This window comes from Rissa tridactyla, chromosome 8 (genome assembly GCF_028500815.1).
Source record: "Rissa tridactyla isolate bRisTri1 chromosome 8, bRisTri1.patW.cur.20221130, whole genome shotgun sequence".
Lineage (NCBI taxonomy): Eukaryota > Metazoa > Chordata > Aves > Charadriiformes > Laridae > Rissa > Rissa tridactyla.
Genome location: NC_071473.1, coordinates 46408101 through 46427341, shown reverse-complemented (window position 1 = coordinate 46427341; position 19241 = coordinate 46408101). Strand labels below are relative to the sequence as shown.

Sequence of the window (19241 nt, the reverse complement as noted above, 5' to 3'; positions counted from 1 at the left end):
GCATCACCTCGAGGTCCCAAAGCTGCTCTGAGGCAGAGAGCGGGGACATCAACGTCCTGACACTAATGACATCTGGGGTCCGGTGCGTGGGGGTCCATCTGCTGTTATGAACTCCAAATCATTCATTCCCTCTCACGTGAACTCTTTAGTGTCTTATAAGAAGTGAACTTGTACTGTGGGCTTTTCTGCAACCTGGCACTTATATTCAAGGAATATATAGGCAATTTTCTTTAAGACATCTAACCTTCTGCAAATGTGACCGAGATCAGGTAATAGATTCCAAATGTATTAGGAGGGGACAGACAGACATACCCAGACCATTAATGCACAGGACTGGTTTCCTCAGGAAGGCAGAATAACAACAAAAAAAAGACACACACCCCCCAAAAAAAAGGCATTGGGAGTAAAGTAAGGATTTGTTTATCGCCTTCTTAATATTTTATCATAAAACACACTGTCTTATCCTCAGGGTTTGTTAGTGGTTTGTATATGTGTGCGCCTGTGTGTATACATATTTTCATATATAAAAATCCAGCAACCTCCATTGTTTAAAAAATCAAAAATGAGGAGGATTTCACTAAAAGCATTTTGGGAAAACCTCTGCTCTCAGTTTTCATGTCAACGTTTTTCTAAGCTTTTATTTTTATTAGCCAAAATGTTTCGAATCCCCAGGAAATCCTGGGATGAACCATTTCCTCTTCGAGCTGTAGCCCTTAGGGGAAAAAGAAAAAGCTCAGATCCTTTCAAAGGTTAGAAATTTTTCAAACTGTATTTTTTGCAGATTTTTTAAATTAGAGAAAAACTAAGTTAGGAAGATGCTTAACTGCAGGCTGTGGTCCTGGAAAAGATTGATCTCTTTGTAGAAAAGCCTGAAGAAACCTTTAGATCTGGGCAAGGAAATCTTTTAGGCATGGATTTTAATGGGGAACTGATTACCGAATTGAGGTATAACAGGTTCAGTTGAAAGACCGTCTTTATATTTTTTAAAAGTAAATTAAAAAATAACATTTGCTTTTCCTCAACCAATTTGTGTATGTTAGTTAGCATGTAACTGCTTTGTACTAAGAGGCTGTTAATGCCCTGGAGGTACTATGATGATGATGATGGTTGTTATTATTATAAAAAAATCTCAGATCATATTTGTTATATACCTGAGGTTTTGCAGGAGTAAATGCAATTGGCTGTTTCCATTCCTTCAGACAGAAACCATAATTTTAAACTAATAAGAACTTCCATCCTGCAAATACATTATGTACATTTTTAATTTTAAACTCCTCTGAGGTTCGCTTCTTGAAGTGGGTTCAGTTGCTTCAAGTTAAGAAGGTAAGAAGATGTGTCCCAGACTGCAGCTGAGCTGGGCCAGCTGGAGCTCGGCATGGGTTATTTTACCCAGGTTTTGAGATCATGGTTATTCTTTGTGATGGGTACGGCACTGCTGTTAATAAAGGAGAGAAGCTGAAAATGTGGTGAAACGTGAGGCTGAGGGGTAGAGGAGATGTCTTTTCATGAAAAATGACACATCAATGTAATTTTTCAGAACTCTGAATTTGCAGTCACTACATGTCACTTTAGGAGAAGTGCATTTGCTTATTTATATAATTTGTGACAAACTGTGTTAACTGCTGTTCTTCTGATTTATTCGTCTACTTTTTATCAAGTTTGTTTGGAAGGTTCTTGGAAAGCCGAACATGAAAAGCCCAGACTCGGTGGTTCAGTAACTGGTATAAATTATTCCCATAGTCTATCACAAATATACAAAGACTTGTTGTAAAGCATGTGAAATTGAGTAGCCTTTTTGGCAATGCAAGGAAAAAAATATCATCTTTAAGGGCATCTATTTTTTTGGTTACCTAAATTTACCTAGTAAAGAGTGCTTCTGCTTTCTTGGTATTTTCAGGTTTGGGATGGGGACACTGGACTAGTTTTCTGGGACAGTGTTTTAATTTGGTATCTCTGTTTGCTTTGCAAAAGTGTGGGTGAAGGGGGAATAACTAAAGCAGGGAGACAAATAATGAATTTCCTGAAGCTTCTGCTCCTGGAAGCACGCAGAAAGTCCCAATACAACAACTGTGACTTCAAAACATTTTGATTTTTATCAAAAACCTTCCAACTGAGTTTGGGCTTTGAATTTAAGCTAGCGGACAGGAAACAGTCAGAGGCAATAGAAGATTACTAATCTGGGGGCTTTTTCATTCCAGTGTCTCTCATGTAGCCAAGTAGTCAGCAGAGAAAGCCTAAAAGTTCTCAGGCCGTGGCCTCTAAGCAATATAAATGTGTGTGAAGTTGTACTTTGTGTGGAACATCAAGGGGTTTGTGATAAGGTCTTCTGCTAGTAGGGGATCTTGCATCTGACTTCGCTTCCCGTTGGGAATGCCTAAAGATCAGCCCTTGTTCTTGGAAGCCAGGATGGGTCAATGGACTTCAGGTGCAGGAGAGTTTTTCAAAGTTTGGCCTCTTAGGCTTTTCTGCTTTGATTCCCAATATTTTAAACTTCTCACCTGTTTTACTTGTATGTGTTTCTACAGGTGCTGTTTGCCCTAAACCAAACTCTGCTCCAACACGAAAGCCTCCGAGCAGGTAGTCTGCAAGCCCCATATACCACTGAAGATCTCATCAAGCATTATAACTGTGGAGACCTGAATGCTGTCATATTCAACCATGACACTTCTCAGGTAAGAAAAAGTGTTGCAGATGGGCCAGCTGATTGAGGTCAAATCAGCTGTTTTAATAGTGGTCATCACTTTCTCTCCTCTTTTCACCTCTTCCTTTTGATGCCCTGTGTTTTCTTTCCGCACATGCCTCGTTTGCCTGGTGAGAGTGGGGTTTCCTTGATATTGCTTGAGTTCTAGGGAAGGGACTGCCTGGAAAACTTCCCTAGGAATGTGCCTGAAAAAAACGTTAATTATGGATGTTTGTGGGGCTGTTGAATGTAATCCCCTCATTAAGGGGGGTAAAAAAAATCTTTGTAATATTTGAGCTTATATATGAAAAGGAAGTGAACCTTATGTAAATACTCTATAAAGTAAACAACTTCTCAAGCATGTCATAATTCAATAATTTTGTATGCGTCTCAGGCAGCCCTTCCGTCTCTGTTTATCTTAGTTATCCAATGCTATTAAAAACTCTCGATGGAGCAGAAATCTGCTTTCCAGAGCAGTTTGATAGTTGGTGGCAAACTCTGAGATTCTCATCTAATACGTAGGTTCCTCTTTCTCCTTTCCCATTAATTCTATGGAAACTTGGTCTTTGGATGGCATCTCATGCCTCTCCTTTTTTGATAAATGTTCCCAGGTTCCTGTCTCAGGTGCAGTGACTTACTTGGAGTGGACCCATATAAACTTTGGCAGACACAGTATTATATGGTTGAGTGATGGTTTGTGTCACTGTTATGTTGATGGTTGGACTCGATCTTAAAAGTCCCTTCCAACCTAGATATTTCTATGATTCCTTATATGTTTTGCCAATGAAAGTCTATTAAATCATGATAGTGGTTTACCATTAGCAAACACAAATCAAGTATAACTATGTGACTTCAAGAGGGAACTGAGATAGGGTAAGCTCAGTCTGTTGATTGAGGCAGAGGTCTCTGAGACATCTTATCTTGCCACCGCTATCTCCATTTGCACAAGGCTCTTTGGGTCACTTGTTTCTCAGAGGAACAGCTGGGAAAGCGAGGAGGGCCCTAACCTGGCTGTAAGGTAACAGTCGCCCAGCCACACTCCATGGCTCGGGTGCTTTCCCAGAGGTCTTGTATGCCCCTCTGAGAAGTTCCAGGTAGAAATGTAAAAGACACCCAGCAGCATCTGGAGCTGCTCTTTCATGTCACCTATCACAGAACTAGCCTGTGCCTCGACAGGAGAGGAGAGACATCAGCTTGGACAATCAGAGGTCCTTAAATTCTGGACAAATGGTCATGTCTTCTCTTTTGCCTTATCTGGTTATCATTTTCAAATAGCAGAAAGAGTGGTTGATGGTAATGAGTGGGATAAAAACCCTGTGCTGTCCCAGTTAATCCAGTCCTAGAAAGGGAAGCATTGCTTTCGCGTGACTAAGCAGGACATAACGGGGTGGTTAACATGGCAGTACCGAAACAGAAGTCTGCGTAGTACCAAAGCTGCCAGAGCTGGACAGCCTTGCACTGAAAAGTAAAGGAAGAAAGCAACTCAGGTAGGAATATGTCTCCAAAGATGGGATGTGTGAATTAGAAAAGGTAGAGAGCTCATGACTTTAAAGGATCCTGGAGAAGTCGGTGGTTCTAACTATTCCTGCAATGTCAAGGCACAGCACACAAGGAAAGTACATAATGATTTTGGAGAAATAACTCTTGCAAAGTGGGGTGGTATCTTTGCGATGGATGCAAAGAAAGGACTACTAGTAGGTAAAACCACAAAGACAATGCTGGCATCTGAATGTCCCATGTCATCTTTTAGTCTCTATCAGTGTAATTTCCTCAGCAATAAAGCCTTTGTCCTTGAGACAAGTTGTGGCCATTCACACTGGTTGCATTGACTTGCGGACATCTGTGACTTGTTGACACCATGTCCTATAACAGACCTGTGAGTTAGGCATGAGAGGAACAGATAGATTGCTGCAAAAACTCCTTTATCCCTGCAAACTCTTGGATCAAATGTGAGTTTAAAAACAGTGTTAAAGAAAGAAGAAAGAATCCAACAACCAATCAGAGTTCAAGTGCTGGTGTTAATCATGGTCCCAGAGCGCACACAGTTGATAGAGATTATAACGCTTACAGGCTATGGAAAATTAAAATCCCTATAGGTATACTAGTCCCTGCAGAACTCTAAATGTTGTGGAGCATTTTCCTCTCTCGGTTGTTGTTTTTAATTTGGGTAAAGAGGTTTTTTGTTTGGTAGTGTTTTTATAAACCAGCTTTATACCATTTATTTTTAATTGCAAGCAGAACAAAATAGAAAATGAAAACCTAAAATAAACTCCCTATTCAGGTCAACTTTTGCCAGTTGTGGTAATTCCAAATTTATTCTGTGTGTTTTTTGCAAGGATGATGGACTGTTTCTTTGCCCTTTGGTTACCAAATTAGATCAGTCTGGCTTAAATATTACACATGGGATCTTTCTCTTGAGACATAAAGTAGGCACAGGGATTTATCATGTGCTGAGAGTGTATTGCAGGTCTCATCAGGTGACAACAAGTGATTGGCCTCCAAGTGCAGAAAAACTATAAATATCCCAAGTGAGATGTATCATCACTTAAACTTCAGGGTAGGTACCCATGCCAAGCCTGGGAGATGAGGGTATCACAGTGTTTTTAGGAGGTGTGCCCGTTCTTCCATGACATCCAACTGCTGGCCCAGCTCTTCAGAGGTGTGGTAAATCCTTGGAGCTGGTACCGTTAATGCAACTTTGAAATATCACACAGAAAGGAACAAAAGATCAGGAATGGAGTTGTAAGACTCAACGCTTATGTGATGGTGGAGGCCTGGGATTCAGCTCTGTCCCACAGAGGCATGTAGACCCGCAGAAAGCTGTAACTCATTCTGAGGACTCATTTGGGGGCTGTTCATAAGGCTACTAGTCCCTGCTTGACCCTTGAAGGTTAGCGGGAGCTGCAGAGTAAAGGTGAACCTGTCCATCAGTTGCCTCAGTTCAGAGCCATTGGTTTAGGTCACTGTAATGAACCGGGAAGTAGCTGGGAAAGTCTAACACAGCCGTGGGGACCGTGGTGGTGGTCGTGATGTGGAGTATATATCTAGGTGCAGTAACTAAATTCCTCTAGTGTGAATCTTGGGAGATGGAGCATCTTCAGTACCCATCTGCCAGATGCCTTTAGAGCAAAACTTATCCTGGAGCAGAAAGAAGGACCAGAAGTAGAATAGTAATACTGTAGATATGAGGTGTTACGGATGAGTTTCTCGAGCCTCTTCAGCCTCCCCGGGGGAGTTTGGGAAATGTGCAGTTTCTCAGCACCAGTCATGTTGACTGCCGTGGTGTTTGGGGGGAGAGGGCAGAGTCCCCGGGGCTGAGCCTGTGCCAAGGGAGTGCACAGAAGGGACAGTGCTGGGAGGAAAAATGCAGGAAAAGTTATTTCCTAGACTGAAGGCACTGAGCTTGGGCACCAGGTCAGAAAACAGCTCCTTTGGCACTTGGGGACAGGGACAGGGACCGGGATGGGGACAGGACCTCCCCAGGGAGATGCTGCCTGCCTTGGGGCTGGGAAGCCCAGCTTAGCCAGGGCAAGGTGATTGAAATGGAGGGGCGTGAGCAGGCCCCCAAATCCCATCTGCTTTCCTGTGCCAGAGCCATCAGCACTGATGACAGTGGAGGACTAAACAAATCCTACTCAGTTTCAGGTTTTTGTGTTTTTTTTTTTTTTTTTATTTTAATTAAGAACAGTGAAAGGGGGAAACACCTCTGCTTTCCTGTGGTTATATTACATTCTTCATTCCTTTCTCTCTCTCTTTTTCTTAAATTTTGTTTCCAGGCACCAGTTTTCCAAACGTATAAATCCTTATTTAAACTTAATAAAATTTTAAGGGGCTGAGTTTATTCAGTTAGACTATGACCCAAAAGTGGAGTAGGAAACATCTCTCCTGCTTCTACAGCCTTCTGCGAACACTTGATTCTCCTGTGACTTCTGCAGTCAAGAGGCTTACAATGGAGTTTCTGGGCAGAGAGTCAAAATGATACTGAAGAGAAAGTATTCTAAGTTAAAGATAGGATAGGCGTATTTTCTGCTTTTTCTTCAGACTTTTCCCCCTCAAAGAAGTCATAGTTTCTTTCTCTCCTTTTGACAAAAATTCTTTATAAGTAGCGAGGCATCAGATTAGATCAGCAGCTTTAACTTCTGTATTCTGTCTGGCGCTCTCACAAGGGAATTGAGGTCAGTATGTCCAGAGACATTAAAATGCAAAAATCTGTTAGTGCAAAATCAGAAAATGACCTACCCCCAGAGAATACTTTTTCTTACCTGAGATCCTTAAGAAATTGCCTATTGACCTGAAGCTTTGGTGAGGGAAAAGGAGAGTGCAGAGCAATTTATCTAATATTTTATTCCCTAAATCTGATGTGAAAGTCTTTATTTAAACATTTTGAACTGTTGCATTTGAGTTTTGTGTTCAGGGATATCATGCACCATTTATTTCCTGTGGTTGGTTTTGAGATGTTCAATTTTTCGAGGAAAATCCTGTAAAGCAGATTCATGTTTGCCAGCCTGGAATTAGCTGGTTCTGTGTTTCCTTGTAGTATGTGTACACTTTATTAAGAGGGAAATTGAAAAGCCGAGGCTGAGATTTTTCTCCTTCAACCATTTCCAAAAACTGTACCTGCGGCCTCCAGCTGCTGTTTCTCCTCTTCTGTCCTCAGCCACTTTTCCTGACCTGAGGAGAGGCTCCTGTCCAGGAGAAGGTGGTTTCTCCTCTCGTGTTGCTGATCTGGTGTACCAGAGGCATGCAGCTACACTGCTTACTCTGTCGACCGTTTTCTTCAGGCCAGGTCCTACTGGTTGAGTACTTGTTATTTGCCTGTCCCACGTAGGGTTAGCAACGCAATTCTAGAGTCATTCCTGCCACTTATAAAGCATCTTTCACTTAGAGAGCCTTTATGTTCTGCGTGTGGTTTAGACTGTATTGAAAGCCCATTGAAATAACGGAGAATATTGCCATGCCTTCAGCAGTGTGAGTCACAGTGGGCCCAGCCATCATCCAAATATCAAAAGAAAGAAATCAAGTTAGGCCAGTGAATAACCCAGTTTACAGGCTTTATGCACACCTGAGTATAACGAACAACTTCTTGCCAGGAGAGGTGAGGTCTTGGCTTCATCCTACACGGAAAAGCAAGCTGTGCAATGAAGTTACCTGGCTGTCACCACAGCCTGCAGACACGTCTCAACCCCTTTTGGGGCTCGCTGTGCCGCCTCCTTCAATCTGTGTCCGTCAGAAAGAACTGAGCTTTTTGTACAACTTACTAGAATGATGTCACCCGTGTCTTGAGTTGCCTCTGCAGTTCAAAATCCCACGGACTCACGCTGAAACACAGTGTCTGAGCAGTGGGTGTTGCCTTCTGAAAAGCATATGATGGTCCTGATAACACATTAGACATCCATATGCTAACACCGTGTCAGTAGGCAGCCTCCCTAAACTAAAGAAAAGGTTTAGTCCACCACTTCACAATGCACTTGCTGTTTATAAATCACCAGGTTGTGTTATGTACTCCTTTAAAAATGTTATCATCCTGCATTTAAACCTGCTGTTTAAGATTTAAGGGTCCTGATAATTCTAATTACATCATTAACTTGCCCCATTCTCGTTCTGGATAAAATACAACTGTGTTTCTGGCTCACTTCTCAAATCAATGAAAACTATCTGTGGAATGCCCCAGCTTCAATAACTGCAGAAACACACAGCTGAGACCATTAGGTAGAGTGTTGAATGACAAGCAGACCTAATTTGTCCAAGGAATGGAGTTTTATCTAGGGCAAAGGAAGATAAATCCATAAACCGAAGGCACAGCTATTGTAACGCAATGCTTTGGAAGCATCTTATCGTTTTCAGCTGTAACAAAGTGCAGGCGAACTGGCACAGCCTCTCATTCTTCCAGGGAAAATGATTACAGGCTTTCCAGCGAAGCAAGTGCAAGGTTGTCCCGGGCGCCAGGGGTGCGGGTCCCACCAGTTTCTTATTCTGGGTCCAGGCGAAGGGTCAGTAATGCTTCCAGGAGTGCGTGTTATAATGACATTGATGGCAGTCCCGACTCTGCCCGGGTGTCTGGCGACACGTCTGCTCATCGCCGCTTGTGCCCCGATAGCGAGCAGAGGATGTCTCCCACCTTCTCTTCCTTGGGCTGTAGCACGGGATGATGCTGGAGCGGTGTTGCCTTCCCGAGGTTCAGAATCGCTCCTGATCTGCCGCTGTGGGATCGTACTTGCTTTCCACTTGCACCTGAGTTACAGCTTTGTGTCTTGGTATATTGTGAGCATTTGGAAGCAAAAAAACCAGAAGTGCAGCCAAAATTTTCCAAGTCTAATTTTCATATTATGTCAGAACAGGATTCCAGATTGGAGCAATATTATATTTTGGCTTATGTGTTTCATAAAATTGGTTACAGATCCAGATTGTGAAAGTTAAGTCTACTTGTTGATGACAGAGCTGTGGAAAACACTGCAGAGATTATTTTTTTATTAATAATCTGGAACATGCCCAGATAATTTTCATGCTACAGGTTTTCAAAATAGGTTCTTGCTTGAAAATTTTCATTACATGTTTGCATTTAGAGTTACCTTACCTTGGAAGTTCCTTCCTTCCTTCCTCTTCCCAGTTTCCATGGAGAAAGCAATGGGAGAGGAGAGAAAGTCAGAGAGAAATTGGAACAAGGCATTTAACGGCAAAGATTTTTCTTTCAAAGACCGCTGCGTTATTAGAAAAGGAACATATTCACCTACAGAGAAGAGCTGATTTACATTAAAAACTTTCAAGGATTGTTGACTACCTGTATTTATTAGTAAGGGAATAAACTATAAAAGCGTATGAAGGAGTGATTGGTAAAAACATTTGGAGTTCAATGTAGTAGCATGCTGCTTTCTGTGCATTGCTGTATGTTTGCTGTAAAGCACTTACTATCCCTTCTTTTTAAAGAGCTGGTTTATGAAGTGTTTCTTGGAAAGACTTGTTCAAGAGAAATGGGAAAGACTTGTTAGTTTTTGTAAAAATATCTTGTGGGTTGAATGTACAAAATGCTTTTTCTCCCTTTGTGTTTTATCCAGAAAATGTATTTGTCACGTCATTATGACAGGGAGGAGAAAAAGCGGGACAAGGGGGCAATTTGGTTGTCCTGGCTGACTTGGCAGGATTAGTATTAGACATTATCTGAAAAGCCTGTGTTCCTGGGTACTCTTTGACACAACAGTTCTTGGTCTGACGCTGTTGTTGTGCATTCCTGAATTGCCAAAAACTTAAATCAGGTTCTCCAGTGTAAACTGGTTGTGCTTTCTGATGGTGACTTCAGACCTGGAATCTTCTCTCCACTGGGAGAGGTGATTGCTGATAAACCCAAAGTCAAGGCTTACACACTTCCACTAGCTTAGATGCAAAGAAGTCAGTTTCAAGGATAACTTAGTTTGTCTCTACTTCACCGACTTCATCTGAATTATTCCTTATTTTTCTCCTGATTGGTCCCCATTCCATTTCAAAACGCTTTCTTGGAGATATTCTGCAACTTTACATCCTATACTAGACCTCTCAAACAACCCCACCTTAAAAAAACCCCTAAAATTAGTTTGAAAGTCATGATCCAATTTGTTCTAGATGCCAGCATGACTAGAAAGCTTAGGCTGGTTGGACTGGGAGTAGCCTGGAGTTTTGCTAGGACCGAAGACGAGGACGGGGCCATCTCAGCATTCCAAGCTCTGCCTTGTGGTGTCAGCTCCGGAGATCTCGTGTCCAGCCCAGCTGCTGTTGCATTAATTAACCAGCTTTTTGCTCCTTGCTAAGTGACGTGATATTTTGCAAACCATATCTTTTGGATCACGCTTGTCTTGGGTTAAAATTGTATTGCAAACTTCACCTAAATGTCCAGGCTTTCCCTAGCATCACACTAAGCGGGGGTGGGAAGAAACTCATTGAAGAACCCTGAAGAATATATATCCAAGACAACCAAACCCGAGTTTGTACCCGCCACTGACCAGCTGTTCTCCCACTGTGTAACAGAAGACAAAATGAAAAATACCTTTGGAAAAAGAATTGCAATGCTTTAATAAGCCAACCCCAAACCCAAACCTTCTGGCCCCAGCTTTTTTCACTTTATTGCCCTGCTTTGCCCTTTGATAGGTATCTTTACTTGGGTGTCATGGCAATATAATAGGTGATGGTTTTAGTGTCAGAACAGGAAAAAAAAATAATATTCTTTGTCAAAGGAAACAAAGCATTTGGAAGGGAAATAGAAAAACTTGAACTTTTCCATATGTTTGCAAGCTCGTGAAAGCTGGCCTCAAAAAAACCCCAATGTTAAAGGGGTTTTAAATGGGGTGGGAGTATCATTTGGTAGTTAGGATTTACCCTCCCCGCTGAAACCCAAACCTTGATTTGCATACACTGCAGGCTTGTCATCCTTATTCAATTAATGAACAGGTCCCTGTAATCTGGCCCTAAATATACACTGCATAGTTGGGTGAAGCTTGCAGAAGCGGGGCCGGGATCATTGTTCTGACTGTGTTTTGTTAAGATTTCTTTAATCAAAACATTCATTCAGATAGAGAGGCCGGCTGCATATTTTGGCATCGCTACCAAGGGGAGCAGGGATGGGGCTGGGGTGGGGAGGGAGGCCTTGGGGGAGGGGTTGGGGTTGCTGGTACTTACTTTTTTTTTTTTTTTTTTCTCCTAAGTGCTTGGAAAGCAACTATTTAACTGGTGTGGAAAAACAAATAGAAAACATACATGGAGGTCATGACTTCTCAGGGATTTGTTGAAAGTCTTTTTTAACAGGGATAAACCTATCGCCCCCCCAAGCTGTTTTTGAGATGCATGGCCCATCCCTGTCGCCTTTCTGCTTTTATTTTTTTCCTTCTGTTATTATTTTTTTTTAAACTTGCTTTTTCAACCCTAAAGTGTGGGAGGAGAAGGTAAAACCAGGCAGGGCATGCGGCTGTCGTTTGGCCAGGTGCGACCTGGGAGAACAGCCATGGCAAGGGGGCGTTTGGGGCTCCCAGGAAGGGTCTCCACGCAGGTGTGGTGGGGCTGAAGCTGTAGGACACAGGCGTCCGGACTTCTGTGCCACCTGCAGAGCTGTTTTTTAAAAGTATCCTGCACTACCCATAGAGACTTCACTAGCTTTCAACCAGCTTTCCCCCTCCACGTCTTCTGTTTGTAATTTTCCTCTGTTTACCAATTTGGATGCTTCAGTGGCTCATAGACCTGAGCTGGCCAATTTGAAACTCAAAGACCTCTGTTTTCACACTCAAGTTGCTGTGCCATACTGAGACTTTCTTTCCTTCCTCACTTCCCTTCAAGTAAAAAGCATTTTTGCCTTTCCACCCCCCTCTCCAGCATCATCCAGATATTTTCTGTGGGTTTCTGATGCCCTACAATATTGGCTTTGTGAGAGAAGACCCTTCTCCTCCTCTTCATGGCTACTTCCAGGGAGAAGGGTGCAGGCAGGCTGCCAGGGCCACTCGCCTTCTGCCTCTTTCCTCTGAGGCAGCAGACAGAGGAAACAACGCCTTGGAAAAGAGCAGTTGGGCTCATTGGCATGGGGGTGTGAGACACCCCAACGTCAGCCTCTGCCCTGGGAGCCTGAATTCCCCCAGCGGGATGGGAACGGGCGTCCTTATCCATGCAGCACGATAGGAGGTCTTCAGCTCAGAGAGGATTAGACATGCCTAAGTGGAGCAGAAGTGCTGGAAACTGCAACAATGCATCCCGGTTGCGGTGAATCAGAGCCAGAAAATAGTTCAGGGTTCATAAGCCCCTCTCCGTTAGGACACTGGTTCTCAAGACCACAATTTCCACCAAGGGACAGCTGGCTGCCCTTTGCCTTGCAGTTTTTCATGGCTGTTCCCGGCTTTTGGAGCTTTGGGACCCTACAGACTCCTGCTAAGCCAAGGGACGTGATGGAAAATCTGTTCCTGCTGTGGAAATGCCGAGTTGGTCCAAACCCCAGCAGCGCTTCCCGAAGGGCTCGGTGGCACGGGGACGGCTGTGGCCGGGCAGGGTGGCTGGTGGGCGAGTGTGGGTGGTGGAATTGCGACTGGGGTTTTGACGTGTGCTCAAAACTTGCGGTTCTCCGTCTGCTGTGAGAATTGTCCCTGGGGAACTGCTCCTCTTTCTGCAAAGGGGTGGGAAGAAAACTGGATGAACACAGGCTTGGGATGTGTTTCTGGGACTTCAGATCAGTCTGAATCTGTATCCGAGTTTGGTGTCAGGGTATGCTCCGATTAAACCATTTTAGCAGCACTAAATCCACTAAATTGACATAATTATCCTGACTGCGACCTGCAAAATGTGCTGGATGTGCCTGTAATATATTCTCAAGTCCCATGTTAGGTAGATGTTTGCCCTGGGAAAGGGAAAAAAGTGATGCAACTGACTTACCCTGAACATCAAAGACTCACTTAAAGTCCACTCAGGCTTCTAATGTATTGCTTTAAATTTTGGTGCTTAGAAGAAAGCAATAATGGGTTAATCACAATGTTCTTGAACTGGACACCATTTTGCAGAGCTCCTTCCTGGCTTCCCTTTTCCATAACAATCTGAAGCTCATCTTCTTGGTACCTGCCAGTTTTGGGTTAAATCAGATTAACCAGACACCTCCTCCTTGGCCAGTGAAGGTCTCCGTCAGGATGGAAACTCAGGAGCGCTGGTTAGTCCAGTCAGCAGCAGCATTCATCTCTGCAGCAGCCACGTCCTCCTCGTGGAGATGCTTGCTCTTGAGGCCCATTCGCTTTGCACTATTTGAATCCTTTGTATCAGAGGCTGCAGTAAGTGGATATTGCTCTCCCAGATGCCAGAAAGGTCCATAAATCATAGGGAAACAGGTGTCTTCCAAGCCCAGAGCAGTATATTTTGCAGCACTGCCGTAAAAACCACAATGCCCTGTCAAGGCTGGTTAACGGGAGGGTATCCTCCCCTCATAAACGAATGATAACTCGAGCTCAGATGTCAGCCTCTGACCCAAGGAGGGCTGGTGTGAATTTAGGGCCGTTCAGTTTGTCAGAGGAGCTGGCGGGTTTCGGGATGCTGCTTTGGCTCCCTGGCAGCCCCTGTAAGCCCCGCTGTCAGCTCTTGAGATCCTTATCTTGCGTAGCGCTGTCGACCGTATAAAAGTTCCTGACCTGCGTGGTACAGGGGAAATCCCTCAAAGCATGATCCCTTACTTGTCTTCTGGCCTCTGCCCACGTAAAGCTCATAAACTAGAAGACTAATAAAGAGAATGCAATCTTTATCATGTTTTAAAAAAAAAAAAAAATTAATGCGGTCGGTGTGATCTGGGAACAACTCCCTGCTAACAACTGGAGATAAGGATTACTAGCACGGAGGCCGAGCCCTCCTGTCGGGGAAAGATGGATGGGGTTTGTACGGAGGTGCTGGACTGGAACTCGGGAAGCTGATGGCCAACTCTTCGCCTTGCCATAGACATGACCCTGGGCGTGCCTCCTCCTGTTTTCTCTATTTAGCCTGCAAACGCTCTGGGGATAGAAGGAGAAATAAAGCATTTTTATTGTTAAGAGATTCCCTTGCAAGGATCAGTGATGATTCTGTACTTGCGACAGTCTGGAGTTTGGACATTGCACAGGGGGTGAGGCTGGAAAGCCATTAGTTATCTGCTGATTAGGAAACAGTGGGAGAGAGGAGTCTCAGAAGCCAAAAGGGTTGACCAAGACATAGGAAGATAATGGCAGGAAAGATTTCCCATGGCAAGGGTTGGCTTCCCATTTGCCTATCTCAGCTTCCTCTTCTCCATCTGCAGGTAGACTTACAGTTGAAGACCACCTCTGCCTGCACGCAGGCAAGAAAGCGCACACAGCCCTTTATTCTAATGTTGGTAGTACTGGTTTTTCATTGACATAATCTTACAATTTGAACGCACGTTCCAGGCTAGCATCACTGGAACAGAACAAGACTAAAAAAGGTTATCAGAGGATTGGGAAATGTAGCGTATTGGGGTAGGAACGATAACGCTGTTCCTCCACATCTGATTGTGATTTGATACTGGACGGAATCTAGAGCAGTTCCACCGTAGCCAATAGATCCGAAGCAGGGGAAAAAAAAAAATTAACTAAAGTTGATGGTGCTTATATGTGTCCAAAAAAAATTATTTGCAGATATATATTCACAAGTCTGGCATCGGGCCTCTGCCCAGAAAATTTGTCCAAATATTAAAAAATAGTAAATAAGAAAACGTACTTAAATATAGTCCAGTGTTTATGAATTTTTGGCTGAACTTTGGCAGCAAGCCCTAAATGTGATAAAAGACTCTGCACCAATATATTTTGCTTTTCTCTTTTTTTTTTTTTTCCCCATTTCTCTCTCTCTGTCTCTATTGACAAAGCAGACAGCATAGCATAGATCTTGAGATATGGCTGAAGCATTTTTCTAAGCTAAAGAATGTTGCTAGCTCTTATGCTAATGATTGCAGCAGAATCCCAACCTCCTTCCACAAAGTATTTGTGGGAAGAGGGGTTACCACTGAGCATCGTCTTGGACTTTGGATCTTCCTTTGGGTCCTTCAACAGCTAGATTCAGCCAGTGCCTTGTGTGTAACATCTGTTCTCAAGTTGGAAAGCCTTGCTGTCCCCATTTTACAGATGGACTTTTGAGAGACAGGAGGAATAAAGCCAAATGCTTCAAAGATACTTAGTGGAGGTTAAGTGCTGAGTTCCCTTTGAAGGTCTAAACCCGAATGACAAGCTTGTGATCATGCGAGAGATTTGTGTTGCCCATGGGAACAGAACCATTTTTTCAGGGTAGTGTCATAACCACTCCACAATCCTTCCTCTTTCTTCTTCCTAAAGCTCCCACTGACTTCAAAGGTGAAGAATTATGGCCCGCATCCCACAGCACTGTGAGCTCGGACGTGTGCGCAGAGCCTTACCCACACATATATTCCATCAGGGATACTGACTCAAGTAAAATTACACAGGCAGCGTGGAGGGGAAGAAATTTCTGCAAGACTGGGACTTAACTTCTTTTTTGTTCTCATATTCTCTTCCTTTAACCTCAAAAACGTAACTAAGAAACAGGCAGGTTGTGCCTAATGACTGAGTTTGGGGGTCCATCTATACTGTCCATAGGAATGCCATAACCCAAAGTAAATAGGAATAGAAAAAAGAAAGAGTTCTAGCTGATTCAGTCAAACAAAATATTTTTTCTTTTGAAGACCTCTGAATGAAACATATTATTGAGTTTCCATGAGAAATATGTGGATAGTGTGTGTATGAGTTGGTTGGAGTCTCAGAAAGCTGCACGGCTCGCAGAGACTGGGCAGGAATAATCTATTTCTCTCTTGGCGTGTATCCACTACAAAGCGAGCGCGCCCCAGGTGATGGGTAGCACTGTGTTTTCCTGCTGACCAACTGCTGGTCTCCTAGATGAACAGCAAATTCAGAACTCAGGATTTTTCAACAGTCACATCATCCACCCCGCTGCACATTTCAATACTAGTAGCAGTATTCAACTGTTATCAGGAGGTCGGTCCCTAACCCACAGGCACAGGAAACGTCTCATCCATTCACTCTCAGTTCAAAACAGCAAACACCCATCATTAAAATGTTGAAATTATTTTTCATACTGACTGGAAACAAAAATATTCGATAAAGTGGAAGAGGAAGGTGCACCCCTCTGGTGCATTCTTTAGTCCATCCTTTTAAAACAACAGATTTTCTTTTTTCAAAAAAACCCCAAACCTTAAATCCTGGCTGCAGTTAACAGCTTCCTAATTGCATGCGACTGTTTCTTGACTTCCTGATCCCTGTCTGGTGGTTAGGAATCCAAAGGGTTTCTAAAATCAACAGGAGCAGCTGCCTCCTTGAAGCCAGGCATGGTGTATGTCACCGACTGTGGAAAGGATCTGCGATACAGGGAAGAGCGGAGGTGATTAATGGGGCCAGTGTCGTAGCCCAGAGTGTGGTTGCACTACTGTGTACGGGCACACTTACTTCCATCATTTATCTTCTGTCCTCTGCCACACACACGCAGAAAGATACGCACGTGTTTTATTTTTGCCAGTGATGGAGCAGTTATTAGAAATACAGGAATGCACAAGGTGCAGCAGGACCGGTAGCTGATGATGTGCCTCTAGAGGTGATGCTTTCCTTTGTCTTGTTCCTTGGACAAGCATGAGAAATGCTGACAAAACCCAGCCCTTGGTTTTAAATTTATCTCTCTGCCATTGGCAAACTCTTTCCCACAGAAGAGAAAGGAGGAGAAAAAAAAAAAAGCCAAGTAAAGTGATGCATTTTGTGGATGGTATTTTAGGTTAGGTAAGGAGGGGGAAAAAAAATGGGTTGAATGTGGACGTAGGGTTGCAAGTGATGGAGTTGCACAAGCTGAAGGAAGGTGTATGCCTTCTTGGCAAAGATCATCTTGCCCAAGGTCTGAACACGTCTTCTGTCCTTGGGCCATCCGGACCTCCAGCATCAGAGCTTTCCCTTGGCTGGAGTGGGATGCCAGAGCCATTCAATCCCCCAGTACTGATGCTCCCACTTTGGGTAAGAGCAGGTTGTCCTCACAAGCAACGCCATACCTTGCTTTGCCCCAGAGCATCACAGGTGATTCGAGACCAGGTCCCATCAGTTCCCGGCCTTCACTTCCCTTCAGCCAGAAGCGGGGAAGAAGAGGCTTCTCTTATGTGGGTGTTGAGCCTTCAGATGTTCTCAAAAAATTTCACCTTCTGTTTCAGCCTCCGAAGGCTTCTGGCTCAGCTACATCAACCCATTAAACACAGAGCCTCGGTACAGAGGAGATGCAAAGACTTTTGATATCTACTTGGACCGACTGATTTACAGCTGTGTGTTGCAGAGGTCATTGCAAGTGTAAAATGGCTACTCATTGCTCAGACGTTATTCCTACAATAAAAATCTCTCCCTGCCTTTCACCAGGAATTGAAGCCATGACATCCTTTGCTGCCGTAGCCAGCGGCATTTTACCCCTCCGACGCCAGCAGGCTGCTCCTGCGTCCCTTCGAGACAAATGCACGTTCTCGCCAGACATCGAGGCAGCTTCCGTGTGTATTAACAGGAAACTGGTGTCTGCAATAGGTCTGGCTTCAAGGGACTGTTATTATTTGTTGAGTGCTGGCAGAGGGCTAAACTGAGAACAAGGTGCAAAGTTCTTGCATGCTCTGAGGAGTTCACAAGATAACGCTGGCGAAGCCAAGCCATGCTGGAAAGCCCGGAGGAAGGAATGACTCAGGGTAATGCGGTTGAACCCTTAAGGAGGGATGTGCTGTGAGAATTACAGTGATTTGGCAAAGCAGGTTGTGAAGTCGTAATGTTTGGAAAATCAAAGGTCCACCTGGTCCACGTGGACCAATGGGCTAGGGCAGGTCACTGTTGGCAGCAGATGAACTCCAGCCTCACGGGATGCCCCAGCTCAGGAGATGCGGTGCCCGTTTCTGTCTCACCCAGCTGGGTACAACCTGTGGTGGGAATTCAGAGCAAGGCCTAGACTTGTCCTTCTGCATAATGCATGGTGAGAAATCTCTGCTACTCTGTCCCCCATACATTCGGAGAGCTGCAATGAAAAAGCTTTAAGGAGAGCCACTGGGAAGATGGAAATTAGTTCATTCCCTAAGAGCTGCTGAAAGCTTTTGGAGGCGCGGTATGAGTGAAGAGGGTGGGAAGAGAGAAAAATTGTCATAAAATCATGTGGCCAAATGGGAAGGTAAGAGGTGGTCTGAGAAATGGAGACTAAAGGCAAGTTTTAGAAAACGAGTACAGGAATTTGGTATAGTAGAAAACCAGAGAAAAAATTAACCAAAATAACAGTGTCCTTGCATCAAGTATTTCAGCACAGTGCGTGAGTGATGTTCCCCGTATGGGCTGATCAGGCAATAGCATTACCACCGGCACAGATTAACACTGGAAATCCTGGCAGCTTTACATGTACCCGGGGACTCAGAAATCTCAATCTGGGGTTTGCAGCTTAAGCTGCTTTCCAGTGGTGAGGCACAGAAAATTGACAGAAGGTGCCTGGGTCCTCTTAGCGGTCGTCAAACACTGTCCACCTACAGCACTTCTCGCTACAGGGCCCGTGGGCTCCCAAGCCCTCATGGTAGACCTTGGACCACCATGTCAAGGTACCATGTCAGGACCATCATGTCAAAACAAGCTGCCTGTCCTAATAACCAGAGACTTCTGGATTGTCTGTCTGCTATAGCTTTGGTCCCATCTCATTCCTGGTTCTGCTGCCCTGATTTGAATGGTCCTTGGGGTTTCCACTTTTCTTCTGCGCCTATGAACGCAAAAATGGGGACTGAAGGAGCTGGTCTTGTGAAAATCCTTTCCGCTCCCTGGAAATATCAGGAACTTTCCAGGGATTTACGTGCTGCAATGCATGGTCTTCTCTGGTGAGATCCAATAGCATCTAAAGCTGGAAGAAAGATGTGGGGGTTTACCCTGTTTACATCTTCCTGCGTCTGGATTTGCTAAACTTTCCTGCCTTTTTAACTGTTAGGTTATTAAAAAGGAGCATATACAAGCCAAATCTTGCAGTCCTTACTCAAGTTCACGGTGACCTTGTCTGAGAACAGATTACAGGACTTGTTCTGGTATTAAATAGC

General features: G+C 44.1%; 1 protein-coding gene across 1 annotated transcript in view; it reads left to right on the top strand.

Moving 5' to 3' along the window:
* Nucleotides 1–19241, top strand: part of TRABD2B (TraB domain containing 2B) — a 303259-nt gene that overhangs the window by 160553 nt on the left and 123465 nt on the right. The window contains exon 3 of the mRNA XM_054211574.1: nt 2526–2672. Coding sequence (XP_054067549.1) covers nt 2526–2672 — 147 coding nt within the window. The remainder of the gene's footprint in view (nt 1–2525; nt 2673–19241) is intronic.